The 15107-nt window shown below is 43.4% G+C and overlaps 1 protein-coding gene across 16 annotated transcripts in view; it reads left to right on the forward strand.

The window, feature by feature from the left end:
• LOC139565961 (forkhead box protein P2-like) overlaps window positions 1-15107 on the forward strand; it is a 124356-nt gene that overhangs the window by 38024 nt on the left and 71225 nt on the right. For 14 of the 16 annotated variants that reach the window (XM_071386682.1, XM_071386681.1, XM_071386677.1 and 11 more), the window contains exon 4: window positions 12407-12593. In XM_071386682.1, the coding sequence (XP_071242783.1) occupies window positions 12417-12593 (177 nt within the window). In that variant the 5' untranslated portion in view covers window positions 12407-12416. Of the gene's footprint in view, window positions 1-695; window positions 1002-12406; window positions 12594-15107 lie in introns of those variants that run through there. The other 2 variants (XM_071386676.1, XM_071386689.1) reach the window with 2 other exon arrangements.

Genomic DNA, 15107 nt, shown 5'->3' on the forward strand with positions numbered 1-15107 from the left:
CTGTCTCGTTTCTGCCGGCATGTGTTGTTCACAGTACAGCAAATATGTCAATACATCACAGTCAGACTGGCGACGCTGTAGCTGGCAGACAGAGGGGACGGTTGTTCTTTGGCTCCAATTAACCATTGTTAAATGATGAAATGCACTGTGCAAAATACTTGAGGCATAATGGGCATCTGTAAAGACAAATGTGTCTTTTGTGAAGTGGTTGCAAAGGTTTGTCTGATGCGGATGGAGGAAAAGCTGTGAAAAGCTTCTCTGCTGTTCTCCCCCCCCCCCCCCCATCTCCCCTCCGCTCGAATACTTCCTCTGTAAAGAGGTATTTTTGAGTTTCGCCAGGCTTACAGCACATTGTTGCATACTTGCCCTAAAAAGGGAAGACAGAGATATATTTATCAGAGTCGTGAGAGCTGCATGGCAGAAGAGGCCGACGCTCTTCTGTGACTGGTGTCTTCCTGAGAAAGGAAGTGAGAAAAGCACTCACTGTTTGTAGATCACGCCTGGTCCGCTCCTGAACCTTTGTCACTCCTCACGCTTGCTACGCAGAAAGGAGAAAAAAAATCGACCCCCCCCCCCACGTACCCCCTCCCACCCCCCTGCCAAATCCTACCTCCCCCTACCCTTGCAATCAAACCGTTGATTTTTGTGTACGATTGGTCCTCGGGTGCCAAAACAATCAGAGGGGATGCTTGATTTGTTTTAATTAACCAGAAGTGCAATGGCTCTTGGACGTGACCGAGCAGAGGTGCTCTGTCACAGTGGTGTCATTACTAAATAAATACCTCTTTGATGATGTCTTTGACAGTTAGCGTCAGCTAGTTTTTTACAATTTTTTCTTTCCTCCTTTTTTTCTCTCGTTCCCCCTCTCCCTGAAGCTGTTTTCTACCAGTGGCATTTTTCCCCCCTTGATGCGCCGTTGTTAACGCTCCGAGGCTTCTAAGAATACCTTCAAATGCCTCTTACCCGGGGGAGTGGAGCTCTCTCTTGTCATTGTTTAAAAGGTAGGCTACTTTCTCTCTCTGCTTACGTTATTAGCAGTTTGTATCGATGATTTGTGTTTGTGAACAGATCTGTGTGTAGTGGTAGTTCTGTGTGGTGTGGTCTGAGGGCAGTTATCCAGTAATAGATAGAGCGACGTGTCTAATTGTTTTTAAGAGCTCTACTACTCTCTCTCTCGGAGCACAGCGCACAGCGCCGAGGCTACAGGCTGCTCCACTCGCTCTCCCACTAATCCTATTCTGCCTGTTTCGACATCGACACAGAGACGGAGACGCTGAGAAAGGCACTGAGCTGTGCTAGAATATAGCCAGGCACACATACCTCTCTCCCAGGGTGTCCGGAAACGCTCCCTTTCAGCTGCGGTTCTCCCTCAGCCGGTTAGTTAGTCCCCCTCGACGTGCCGCCAGGTAGGGATGCAGGCTGTGCCGGCGAGAGCTGAGGTAGCTCGCTCGTGTGTGTGTGTGTGTGCGTGTGTGTGTGTGAGAGAGAGAGAATGAGAGCTCCTGCAAGTAGCAGATGTGCGTTGAGAGAGAGCGGTGTGAGAGAGAGTTGCCTGGCAAGCGTGCAGACGAGGCCCGAGGGGAGACCCGGCTCGCATCCTGTGAGGAGTCAGACACTCTACATGTACGCGTGTAAAGGTCCCCCCCCACACACACACAAACACACACATACGCTGCACTCACTCACTCACTCACTTACCCTCTCACTCACTAGCCAAAAGCAGCGGTTAAAAAACCCCACCAAAAAATAGTTTTTGAAGGTCACTCTCAGATCAGACACCGAGTCGTAATAATTGTAATGTCTTTCAAAGGCAATAAAAAAGGAGAATGAAATGATAAGTAGTCTTTTCAAGTAATTGTGATATATTTCATCAGCGGTCGGCAGGCCGGGTGTATGATGGTCTAATTATTTCCTGCGTGTCAGGAGAGAGAAGGCGCTGTGTCTAGGCTATAAATTTCCATTTTGGGCACTTTTTTTGACTCCCTCTCTCTGCCTGAGAAGGCAGGCAGCAGCCCCCCTCTCTCCCTCCCTCTCTCTCTCTCTTTCTGATCCCATTGGGCCTGTCCGAGAGGGGCTGCCTGTTGGTAATTGCCCGGTGACAACTGGAAATGATAGAATAATTGTCAGGAAGGCCGTTTTTTAATGGGCGACGGGGTGATTTAAGTATGCATGAACAGGGCTTCGAGAGAGGCCGGGAAGAGCAGTGGCGGCGTTGTCTTGTTTATGATGCGAGCCTCTATAAACACAGTTGGAGTGGTGAGAAAAGATAGAAGCCCCTCTCCCCCTGTGACACCCCAGTCTGCTCCTCACCACTGCAAACAACACCAACTGCTTTCCTTCTCTGGCCACCAGACACTGTCTCTTGACACTACTCCTCACCTTCAGGTAATAAAGCCAAGCAGCTCCAACTTCATCCATCCTTTCTCATCCTGCTCTCCACGCACCTCTCTCTGCTCTCTGTACCGCTCACCTCTCGCTGTATTACTGGCTATGTTTTATCGGCAGGAAGGCGGGCTGCTCGTCCAGTATTTAGCTGCTGTACTTCTGCTCGGATTGTGTTCTGTGTGTGTCTGTGGGCTGTGTGTTCACGTGCTGGTGGTTAATTGCTCTTGATGAATGAATGGTTGGGCTGGTGATTAGCGTTTGTCTGTGGATGTGAACATGCTGCTTTTTCGGAGCTCTTAGCCGTCTTAGTTTTGTGTCGGCTTCTTTATTTGATGTGTGCACTTTAGACTGCTGTTTAGGATGTTGTGTTGATGTGGAGTTTACTGTGTTACTAATGTGCAAATTATTGATCATAAAAATCAGAGGTGAAAGTAATGTTTTTTTCCCGGATGAGATTTTACTGGTGGTGATGAAATAAAAAGAGGTTACCCGCCACCGTGATTCTTTATAAGCGAATAAAGATCAAATATAAATGAGTTGCAGATATTTGTTTTACTAGGGTGAGTCTTTTATTTTGAGTTATTTAGTTAAAAATTGTAAGTAAGGATCCCAAACTTTATAGGGCATATCTCAGAACAGCATATCCATATAGAGCAAAGCCCTTAAGAAAGGAGGGAGAGGGAGGGTCACAAAAATTATAAGCGGGCGAAATACTAATTATCTTTATCAAAGGCGGGTGAATAATTTGTTTACTTAAATATTCATGACATGGAGTAAAGCATGGTATTGGGCTGTTGTGAGCATATTATTAACATTTCATAGGTCTTTGTGCTGGAATGCGGATAGGCTTCCTCTTCATAATTTAATACCCAGATGCATAATGAGCTATGTGATTAGTTCACGTGGAGAATTGGCCCAACTCCATTTTGAAGGCAGATAATTTACATTGTTCTCCAGAGTCCTGAATATAATAGGTTATTTAGTGCAATAAAATTAAATGTTACACATTTTATATTTCAGCTTACAAATCCCCCTGGCGATATTCTGTTTTGGAGCTTTTTTCCTGTCTCCTTCTTCTTTCTTTCTCTATCTCTCTCTCTCTCTCTTTGTGTCTCTCAGAAACAATGAATTTTAAAATTGTTTAAGTAAAACACATGTTTACCTACATGTTTTATTTAGAATGCACCGTGGCCAATTAACACTGTTCATTAGCAGAACTGGGTATTTGTTTTGAAAGTTTAACCAATCACTTTGTTATGCTAATTGTGATGTAATTTAATTTGAGTCCCGTAATGATGATGCCGCTATTATCCACATAAATGATGCAGTTAAGCAGCACCACGCTCATTTGCATGTGCTTGAAGGGGAGAGCTGAAACGAGGAGGCTCCCGTATCACTTTGCTGTAATTTTCCACCTCTGTTCACTCCTGCCCTTTGGGTCGTCCCGGGCTGTCGTTGGCTATTGATGATCAGCGCTTTTATCCGTTTTTTTACTAATGACAAAAGAGGGTGCCAGCTGATTCCTAGAATTGTAGGACGTGGAAATTAAATAATTGAAAAAAATGCTAATTATTCATCAATGGACGTATCAAACATTAAGTGAAGTCTCGGTAGAAACGATTGATTTGTGTTTTTTTTTTTCTTTTTTGGGGGGGGGGGGGGGAGTACCTCCTTGAATTTTACATTTGCACATCAAAGTGGATCGTTTGTTGGGCGAGAGCTTAATTTTGTATCTGTTGATTCCATAATCTATGGTTTAGACATTATGCAGGTGGAGCTATAGTGATTGGCTGGCTGTGTTTCAAATGGAAAGTAGCTGTAGCTGGTACTGTAGTAGCTATAGCGGGGAGTATTTTTCAAATCAATTCCTAAAGTCCTGAGAGGGGCAGGAGTGATTTCCGTTTGGAGACCTCCAGCTGGCTGCTTGGTGTGTGACTAAGCCACTGTTAAAGACTCCCTTTTATCTGTTTTGTCCAGGGTTAGACTGGTCATTTTCTTCTGAAAATATGATTTTTCTCCTGACCAATCTCCCCTGTTATGGACCTAATTGGTTACATAAATCTTGTCTCGGTATGAATGAGAAATGTTGTGGTCTTGTCAAGTGTAATCTTCACCCTTATTTACCAATTCATTAAGATCTATCGATGCAGGACTGGTGAGGGGGAATGACAACATAAATCAGGCCGGGGACATAATGACCCTAATCAGCCAGAAATAACTGGAAACGTCACAATGAGCTATGTCTCTGTATCACTCTGGCTGGATCCCTCTCTCCTCGCTGCAGCTCTGCCCGCTGTCCCTCTGTCCGCTTTACCGTCATTAGCTCCTCTGTTCCCCCCTCACCTTCCCTCAGAAGAAGCCGTAGGCACCTCTCTGTTGCTTGCATCAGTCAGGAAGTCCATCTCATCTCACAGCTTGTTTTATCTCGGGCCCCAGCAACAAAAGTAGACCATGTCACAACAGATAATCACATCAGAACAATGCAATGAGAGATGAAATATGCGTCGGAAGAGTTGGGTAAATAGTCCCTGGTAGATAGATGGACGTACAGGTTTCCAGCCACCGAAGAAAGTTCTTTCTTCCCTGCTTCACAACGCTGCTGCTTCCTCTCTGTAGATATGATTGGAGCAGACAATGGGGCCTTCTCTTTTATAGGTCAATTACTCGTTATTAGGTGGGCCAAGTTAATTAATGGGAATTTCCCAAAATGCAAACGAGGGCCTAGCTTGATGAGCTTTCGTCACTGTGCTTGTGGTCGCCCACTTTGGTGCCACCTCCTCCTCCTCCTCCTCCTCCTCGCAGAAGGAGGTGCTTGATGGGTAAAATGTAAATGATATGGGAAGAGCTTAAGAGGAGAACGTACGCACTAACCACACATAAGGACTTAGATTCTCCTCCTCCCATCAATGCTCTGCTACTGTGTATTACAGACCCAGAGGCAGAAAGAGAGAGAAGACACTCTCCATACACAGACAGGTGTAAATCTCCATTGACCTCCGGAAACCTAAAGAATGTCATGGATTTTAAACTCAGATATAATTAAAGACCAAGTTGAATATTTATTTACTTTTTTTTTTTTTACTTTTTTAAAATTATCATTGATTTAATAGAGTGTTTTCATATTTAAGGTTATTTGTAACCATTTGGATAATTAACTGGAATCGTTAGCCATTGTTTTGTATATTTAAGCACACTGTCTTAATGGAGAATGAAACTGTAGAGTAAGACACTGTGTAATATGAATTATTTAAATGTACTTTAAGACATTTAGTACAATGTAGGCTTCCTTGGTTACGGTGGCAGAATACACGCACACACACACACACGCACGCACGCACGCACGCACACACACACACACACACACACACACACACACACACACACACACACACACACACACACACACACACACACACACACACACACACACACACACACACACACACACACACACACACACACACACACACACACACACACACACACACACACACACACACACACACACACACACACACACACACACACACACACACACACACACACACGCTCCCAGACACTTACACACACTTGCGTACTCTCCCCTTCTTTCTGTCTCGTCCTCTTAATGTAAACAGAACAGAATTAAGTTCTGAACAATCTCTCCACAGAATGACTGGGAACGACTATTTCTTGTCAGCTAAAATGATGAATTGAAATATGACTTAGGTTTTCTGAGCATGGTCTCATTGTGCTGCCGATAATGACGTGTGATACCGTTTCAGAGAATAATGTTAATCCTAAAAAAGATAAGTCTATTATTCCTTCATATTCATCCCTTTTTCAATTTTTCCAACCCCTGATTTTGTAAATATGATTTCTCCCCCTAAAGCAATCTCATCTTCTCGTTCCGTTGTGAGTCACTTTGAAATCCCTTTATCTGAAAGAGAAACCCTTACCATTATCCACAGGTTTTTAGAAATAGTCATTAATGCTCTTTATGGTGTCCCTTCAGTGCCAAAAAGGAAGCGTTTGTTTTCGGAAAGCGGCTAGGTCTGCTCTGGCTTGGCTATACTTAATCTCCAATAGTGTAGCTGTGTTGAACAGAACTTCAGCAGTGGCTGTTCTCTCCCTGATCGTGTCTCACTGCTTAGGGCTCCAGGAGAGGTAGCAATAAACCACGGTGACTTCCTTGGGCTGCGAGGAGCGAGAGCTTCGCTTGCGAATTACACCTCAAGTACAAACAATCATCTCGGTCATAATTTTAGGGTTGATGTAAGCAACGAGCTGAGTGGTAACGTTCAAATGAAATAAAACTTGTTTTATTTCTTTTTTTAGATTGGTATTTCAACTCAGGGTTGGCGTTATCGTGTTGTAAGTACCAGCTCAAAGCCAGTGCTTTAAGTGGGTGATATCTGGCATTTTGATTTATTAAGCAATCTTAAGTGTTAAATATTTGAGCATAGCCAGGGCCCGGCACTTCTTTATTTTGAATGCGTTGTAACTTATGGCAATGATTAATTAATTTCACTGGAGCACAGAATTTGTGATTATTTTAAGTGGTATCCATATCTTGACTTGGTCTGAACTGAAGGAGCCAACAGACGGTGAAATGTAATTTTTGTATTATTTTTTCCAGTGAATGTAAGAATTCCAACTACCTGAACTGTGAACTGATAATGAATAGACTTCTTGGATCACGGAGTTAGTGGTCACGTTTGGTTTCTGAAATAGTCATCAGGCTTCTTCAGACTGGAGTGCTGTTTCATATACAGTATCATGCAGGCACAATGAGAATGGATCAGGGTTCCTGACTGCAGAAAGACACTGCAGAGTGGAATCCTGAACACTCAGGCTATTTGAATCCTGGGCAAATCTCAAATTACACCCTTTCCCCTATAGTGCACTACGAAGCAGTGCACTATATAGGGAACATGCACTATATAGCTGAACATGCAGCATATGTGACACCCTGCCACCTCAGTTCAATTTTGGGGCAGATAGAGACCTTTATGTGTCAAATAGGGGACAGTATAATACAGTACATCTAGATAGATGGCCAGTGTTGTGTGCTTGGTACATGATGAAGAGGGAGACATGTTAGTTAATGAGGAAACATTAGGTGCTGTTAGAGAAAGGTGTGTGTGTGTGTGTGTGTGTGTGTGTGTGTGTGTGTGTGTGTGTGTGTGTGTGTGTGTGTGTGTGTGTGTGTGTGTGTGTGTGTGTGTGTGTGTGTGTGTGTGTGTGTGTGTGTGTGTGTGTGTGTGTGTGTGTGTGTGTGTGTGTGATTTGTCTCTGTCCTCCCACATCAGTAGTCTCACTACAAATTCACAATCTCAGCCCTGAATGCGTTGTCAGGATTCTGTCTGGTATTTTTCACCTGATGGAAAAGACAGATTTGCACGGCGTACGATTCATGAGCAAACATTTACTCAGCCGGAGAGGAATAGCAAGCAAGGTACCGTTACAGGGGGAATTAGACACAAAGAGAAGTGACTTTAAACATTCGCAAATAGTGTGTCTCTCGCACTGTATCTGAAATGATTCTCATTCTATCAGACCCCGTAATAGGAACGTTGAAGTCACCCGTGATCTTTGACCCGCAGACAGATAAAATAAAGAGTTCCGTTTTCTCTCACTATCTCCCCTTAAACACTTTGTATGTCTATTATTTTCCCTCCCTAGCTGTGCACCTATAGTATTACCAGTAAATTACGCTGGCAATAACAGTCTGTGTCTGTGTAACTGATTCATATAATATGTGGTCTGGTACTCCTCATTGGAAGACTATGGCTTGAGGAAATGGCGTCAAATAGCTGGTGTGTTAAAATGCAGGACACTACCAATTTAAGGGATGTCAAACACACAGGCAAGGCAGACGTCCCTGAGCCTTATTCACTCACTCATGCACTGTTCAACTCCACCATAGCCCATAGACTCTGGATAGCGCTAGTCCAGTAAATGTTGTTACTAAGGGTGGAGGGCTGGATGCTTCCGGCCCAGTTGTTTCTAGGACAAGCTGATCCCAGGGCGGACTGGTTGGTACCCCCGAGGGGTGTAGAACATGGGGGAAGACCTGCGATGGACATACACACATGTACGCCCAATGCACGCACACACACACACACACACACACGACACACACACACACACACACACGTAAGCGTGTCACACACACACACGACACACACACCAATACACACGTACCCTCTGGTGCCATGCATTGTCACCATCCATCTCTCTCAATGTGTACAGTGAGCCCTGACACTCTGCCAGTCACCCAGTCACCGCCACAGTCAGATCCTCTCTCTGTGGTCTGCAGCCAGGGTGGATCTAATTGACATTCTAATTGGCAGATTTGAATGCTGCCTTTAGATGGCTAATTAATTTGTCTCACCGCTGTCATTAAGGTTAAAGCACCATCTGATCTCTCGGAATATGATTAGCATATATCTGCATTGTCATTATCATCGGTTAGACACATGCAGGGATTTTTGTGGAGGAGGGAGAAATTATACCGTTGTCATGATTAAGATGGATATTGTATTAATATTTTGCATTTCCTTGATTTAAGTGACAATATGATTCTCCCTTGTTTCTCGTTTAAGCAACATTTGATTGGTGAGAGAGGTTTCTTTCTCTTAACCAAATTTCTCATTCCAATTCTGTATTTTTAAATATTTACAAATAATTTTCAAATGAATTACATATAGTAAATTGAACCTGTCTTCTGGGTTAATAAACATCTAATTGGTTTCATTTAAAAATCCCCCATTTTAAGTTGAGTTAGGTAATGCTTCTCATTGTATTAACATGTCATTAAAATATGCTTATTTTTCCCTCATATATCTTCAAGTTTTCCTCGCATCCATCGCCCAAAAAATATCCATTAGAATGTTCATAAAACCCTAGTAAAGGCAATCGGGCGGTGTTTCTCTGAATATTTTAAACATTGGGCATGTAAAATGTATGCCTAATTTGAATACTTATTAGTCGCCTGATCTCGGCTGCTGCTTTGTGTTTCTTGGGCTGAGATTCATCACTGGTTTGGGTGTCACACATTATGCTGGTCTTACCCTCTCACTATGTCCTTCTCCTCCCTCTCTCTCTCTCTCTCTCTCTCTCTCTCTCTCTCTCTCTCTCTCTCTCTCTCTCTCTCTCTGTGTCTCTCTCTCTCTGTGTCTCTCTCTCTGTGTGTCTCTCTCTCTGTGTGTCTCTCTCTCTCTCTCTCTCTCTCTCTCTCTCTCTCTCTCTCTCTCTCTCTCTCTCTCTCTCTCTCTCTCTCTCTCTCTCTCTCTCTCTCTCTCTCTCTCTCTCTCTCTCTCTCTCTCTCTCTCTCTCTCTCTCTTTATTTATTTATTGGCATGGGAAACACAAGTGAAGTAGATAATATACAAACGTGAAATAAACAATAAAAATGAACAGTAAACATTACACTCACAGAAGTTCCAAAAGAATAAAGACATTACAAATGTCATATAATGTATATATACAGTGTTGTAACGATGTACAAATCTGTACAAATTCTTTCTCTCTCTCTCTCTCTCTCTCTCTCTTTCTCTCTTTATTTATCATGCTCTCTTCTTCTCTCTGCCCCCCTCTCAGGCTCTCTCCTTTTCTGTCTCTCGCTGCCCCCCCCCCCCCCCTCCTTCTCTCCCTCCCTCTGTCTCTCTCTCACCACTAATGTAGCTGTGCCCTGTTTTAACAGGGGGTGTTTGTTCATAAGCACGTCTTGTTCACTGCTTATTTACTGTGGCCGGAGCAGCTGTCACCCTGCTCTGTGTAACTCCCGCTCCTGTTTGTTCTGCCTGTATCCTGTTTATCCTGCACCCTGGACATCCTTTAAAGACTGTCTGCTGTTAGCTGGCTTTGTGGCTGGGTCTGCCCCTCATCACACAGTTACACAGCCTGGCCCAGTCATCCTAATGGCATTTACGGATGTGAGAATGCGGTTATGTTAGAAGCAGAATCTGTTTTGTTACCTGAACTGTGACTTGATAACGAATGATGGCCAGTGTTGTGTGTTTGCTACATGATGAAGAGGGAGACATGTTAGTTAATGAGGAAACATTAGGTGCTGTTTGAGTATCCCTACTAAGGTCAATGTGTAGTGTGTGTATGTTTGTGTGTGTGTGTGTGTGTGTGTGTGTGTGTGTGTGTGTGTGTGTGTGTGTGTGTGTGTGTGTGTGTGTGTGTGTGTGTGTGTGTGTGTGTGTGTGTGTGTGTGTGTGTGTGTGTGTGTGTGTGTGTGTGTGTGTGTGTGTGTGTGTGCGTGCGTGCGTGCGTGCGTGCGTGCGTGCGTGCGTGCGTGTGCGTGTGTGTTTGTTTATATGCTTGTGCATGTTTGTGTCTGTGTATGTGTGTGCACTGTGCATGAGCACGTACGTTTGTGCACGGACATGCATGTATATATGTGAGTGAGTGAGTCCGTGAGTGTGTTTAGCATTTCATTATCAGCATTATCTCTCAGTTCAAAATCAGTCATGGTACAGGATGCTTTGAATCAAAACGTAGTATTAATTGCTCAGCCTATGCATGCGACACAACTGCTGTATTTCATTTCAGAAGGGAGGAGGGCTGTACTGTACCGCCACAGATATAAGAAGGGATATTATTTGAATATGAATAACCACACATAACGATTTGAAATATCATTATTGCATACAGACTATATTAATGGTATAGACATGATATTTTATTGAAGGGAAACTGAAATATGAATCACCCAGAATTGTACATTTGAATTATTAGGTACTACCTTAATGAATATGCTAATTATGGAGAGGCTGTCAAATAGAGAAGCCCCATCAGAGTGGCATTAGAGATGCAGAACACACCTCGAACAGTTGTGTTGTGTTGGGTCAGTCACTGTGATTTGACTTATTTTATTTATTGTGAGGATTTTCACTGATTTCTGGGCAGGACTCCTCATTGCTCCTACCAAGGTACAGAGCATTTATGCAGGGGAAATTATATATATTTTTTAACGGATTACAGGAGAGGAGGTAATATGCATAATTTATGCTGTTTTTAGCATAATCATTAGTGATATTCGTGATCTTTTTTTCTGCTTCTTTTCTCTCCTTCGTCTCAGCTTTTCATATCTAATAGATGCTGGTGAAATTAGTTCAATATCTTACATTTATTTGCCCATGGACCAGTTTAATTGTGTCCCATGGAGAACAGCAGTAAATGTTTTAAATGTCACCAAAATAAATGAATATTTGAGGTTTGATTAAAAAAGAAAGAGAAAAAAATTGAGCCAATATGTGACATATGAGCTTTTTCTCTATGGAAGCCTCGGAGGCACATTTTATTTAGACACAGCTCAGGGAGAAGAAGCCTATTATATCATTTATCACCGGGTGATACCATGTGATTTGGACCTCCCCTCCCACCTCCTCCTCCTCCTCTACCACATTTTAATTTTGCATGATTAGCTGTGCGTCATTAAGCAACTTTGTTCATGCGAGACTCGCACTAAAATCCTGACAGAATCAAGACGGGGAATAGTTTAGGAGGGTCTGTGTGTGCCTAGACAGGGTGAGGGTATATCAAGGAGTGAGTGAGCATGTAAAAAAAAAATAAGTGTGCGTGTGTGGGCATGTGTGTGTCTGACTGTGTGTGTATTTGTATATATTTTTATTCGTCCGTTATAAAAAGTATTTTTTTTTTTTTTTTAAATATACAAATCATAAATTTGTCCGATACACACCTATTCCCAACATGGGCGTAGTGCAGCAGAGGCCCTATTTGTGCCTAAATTATAGTGATTAAAACACCTATCACGTTTAGACTCTACACCTCCTTTACAAAGAGACCGAGAAGACACGCATCTCTTTGTATTGCTTCATTTACACAATGAATGCATAATTCCTCCTGCATCACCCCCCTCCCCCTCTTAAATGCTTTCATTTGCAGAGGTAATAATGGAAGCTTTAAAAAAAAAAAGAACACCCCCAAAAAAAGAGGGGGAAAAAATGAAAAGAGAAGAAAAGGGTTGTAACAAGAGCCTTAACTGGTGCCTCTTGATCACTTCTAGGTTTTAAGTCATGATGCAGGAGTCGGCCACAGAGACAATAAGCAACAGTTCAATGAGTCAAAATGGAATGAGCAGCCTGAGCAGCCTATGCAGCCAATTAGATGCTGGCAGTAGAGATGGAAGATCAAGCGGTGACACGAGCAGCGAAGTAAGCACAGTCGAGCTGCTGCATCTCCAACAACAGCAGGTAAGTTGTGTTTCTCCTGCACATCACAATGCTCTAACTGCTGGCACAGGGCTTATACTGATAGGAGAGGCACGCTTTTTTTTGGAGATGACACTGTTTATTTAGTATAGAAATAAGGTTGTGTTTTTATTTTATGGATTTTTTTTTGTGTGTTTATGACTGTTTTTATTGATAGTTGTTTATGTGTTTGATTTTGACATGTTGCTGTTGAGGACTACTTGTCTAGAGGTTGTGTAGTTGTTGCTGGTGTTTTAGTGTGTTTTTGTTGATATTTGTGTGTTGAGAGCACACTTCAGCTGAGGCCATGCGAGTGTGTGTGAGAGAGGGAGCGACGTACAAAGCCGGCTGGCGCTGCCGTTGTGTGTGTGTGTGCGCCCTGTGTGTGGGTTTGAGCGCCGTGGCTCAGCTGTAGCCACCAGAGGGCCTCCTAACTCGGTCCAATAGCCGTCCACTCTACTCTGCCACAGCCCCTGGAGGCAAACCTTTGACCGGGGCACACTTCTGCATGCTCTCTGTTCTGACTGCTGTCTCTCATCTGGCCTGTGGAATTAACAAAGAATTCATACTTTTTTTGTGTGTAAATGTTTAGTGCGTTTTTATAAAATGTTCTGTTGATTTGTTTGATTGCTGTGGGATATTTAGATGTGACTGGGGCTGTTGTGTGGGAGCTGTGAGATTCAGACACTGTTGGGGAGAGGAGTCAAGTGCTCGTGTCTTTTCATGGAGAATGATGGCTTTGACAGTTTGCCAAAAGAGCAGCGGTAGAGGTCGGGCTGTGCTTAGGGGGCCCCTCGCCGCGGGTTTGGAACTATGCGTGATGCTTCGGTGTATGGAACCCTGCGAGTGTGTGTTTGTGTGTGTTGTCTAATTGTAACTGTGTTATTTTTTTGTTGCTTTGAGGATGTTTCTATATTTTTTTACATGTGTGAGTTTGTGTCTGTGTGTGTCCATGTTAGTGTGTGTGTACACACATGCTGGTGGAGGCAGCTGAAGCCCTGTGGTTAAGTCGTGCCGGTGTGTGTGTGTGTGTGTGTGTGTGTGTGTGTGTGTGTGTGTGTGTGTGTGTGTGTGTGTGTGTGTGTGTGTGTGTGTGTGTGTGTGTGTGTGTGTGTGTGTGTGTGTGTGTGTGTGTGTGTGTGTGTGTGTGTGTGTGTGTGTGTCGGATTGGTGGGTGGGTGGGGGGGGGGTGCAGCCAGTGTAGCAGAATGAAGCATGTCCTGCAGTCCTCCCCCGGCCCTCCTACACCCCGCCTAACCCCCTGCCCCAGCCCTGCACCACCCCCGATGCTCCAGCTGGTGATTACAACAGCATCACGACACCATCGCCTCACCTCCTATTCATCATCACACTGCCTGTCTCTCTCCCTGCAGACGGCTGATTGGGGTCAGTTCTCTCCTTCTCTCATTATTCTTTTATGTTCTAACCTGTCCTACTGTGGAGGACTGCAGATACATACTCACTGTATATCTCACCATAGGCCTATAACGTACTATAGGGCCCTGTGTGCACAGGGCTGGAAATCTCTCTGCTCTAATTCACTAGTCTCGGGAGTGTGGTGGAGTGGAGGTGCTGGGACACATTTATTACAAATAAGTCAAAATAGTAGAAATAATAGTCATCTATTTTTTTTTTTTTATTTCACTGCCATTTTCCATACTTACTATTATATATTTTTAAAATATATGATTATTATATTATAATGATGTATTATGTTATTATTATTATTTTACAAGGACCATTTTTTTCCGAACACTTAAATCGCTTAAATCTAAAACGCACACCTAAGGCAACGAGAACAGATCTTCTAACTTTAGTCAGAAACTCATTTACTGACAAAGGAAGTCGAAGCCATAAAAGAGAGCCACGGAGGGAAAGAGCAACGTAGGCATAAAGTATCTAGTTAAGTCGTTGAGACGGACACATTGTGAAGGGGAAATGTGGAGGGATGTGACAATCTTCTCCTGTAAAGAGCAGCTTTATTTCTGTGGCGAGACAGACACATTGAAATGAGTGGTCCAGCTAACAGGTCTCCCGAGGCTTTTTAAACAGAGTCCCTGTGCTGTTAACTTCACACACTTCCTGTGCTGGGCTCTGGGCTCACATCACTCTCCCTCTGGTCTGGTCTGTCTGTATGGAGAGGATACCTCTACCTTGATTAGCATTGGTTAGCATAAGCTTACAGTTGTTTATGAGTGGTTAGTGGATTGGTATAAAGGGTTGTTGTTGTTGTGTGTGTGTGTGTGTGTGTGTGTGTGTGTGTGTGTGTGTGTGTGTGTGTGTGTGTGTGTGTGTGTGTGTGTGTGTGTGTGTGTGTGTGTGTGTGTGTGTGTGTGTGTGTGTGTGTGTGTGTCAGTGTGTTTTAATGTGATTTAGGTATGCGCTGATTTTTATCCATACTTACAGCATGGATTGTACTACACTGTATGTACATGCAAATGCTTATCTAAGTGTATTCCAGCACTTTGAAGAGAGCCTGGGTTTAATTTTCTGACATACAGTATTTGGAATGACATT

The sequence above is a fragment of the Salvelinus alpinus genome, chromosome 37 (assembly GCF_045679555.1).
Source record: "Salvelinus alpinus chromosome 37, SLU_Salpinus.1, whole genome shotgun sequence".
NCBI lineage: Eukaryota > Metazoa > Chordata > Actinopteri > Salmoniformes > Salmonidae > Salvelinus > Salvelinus alpinus.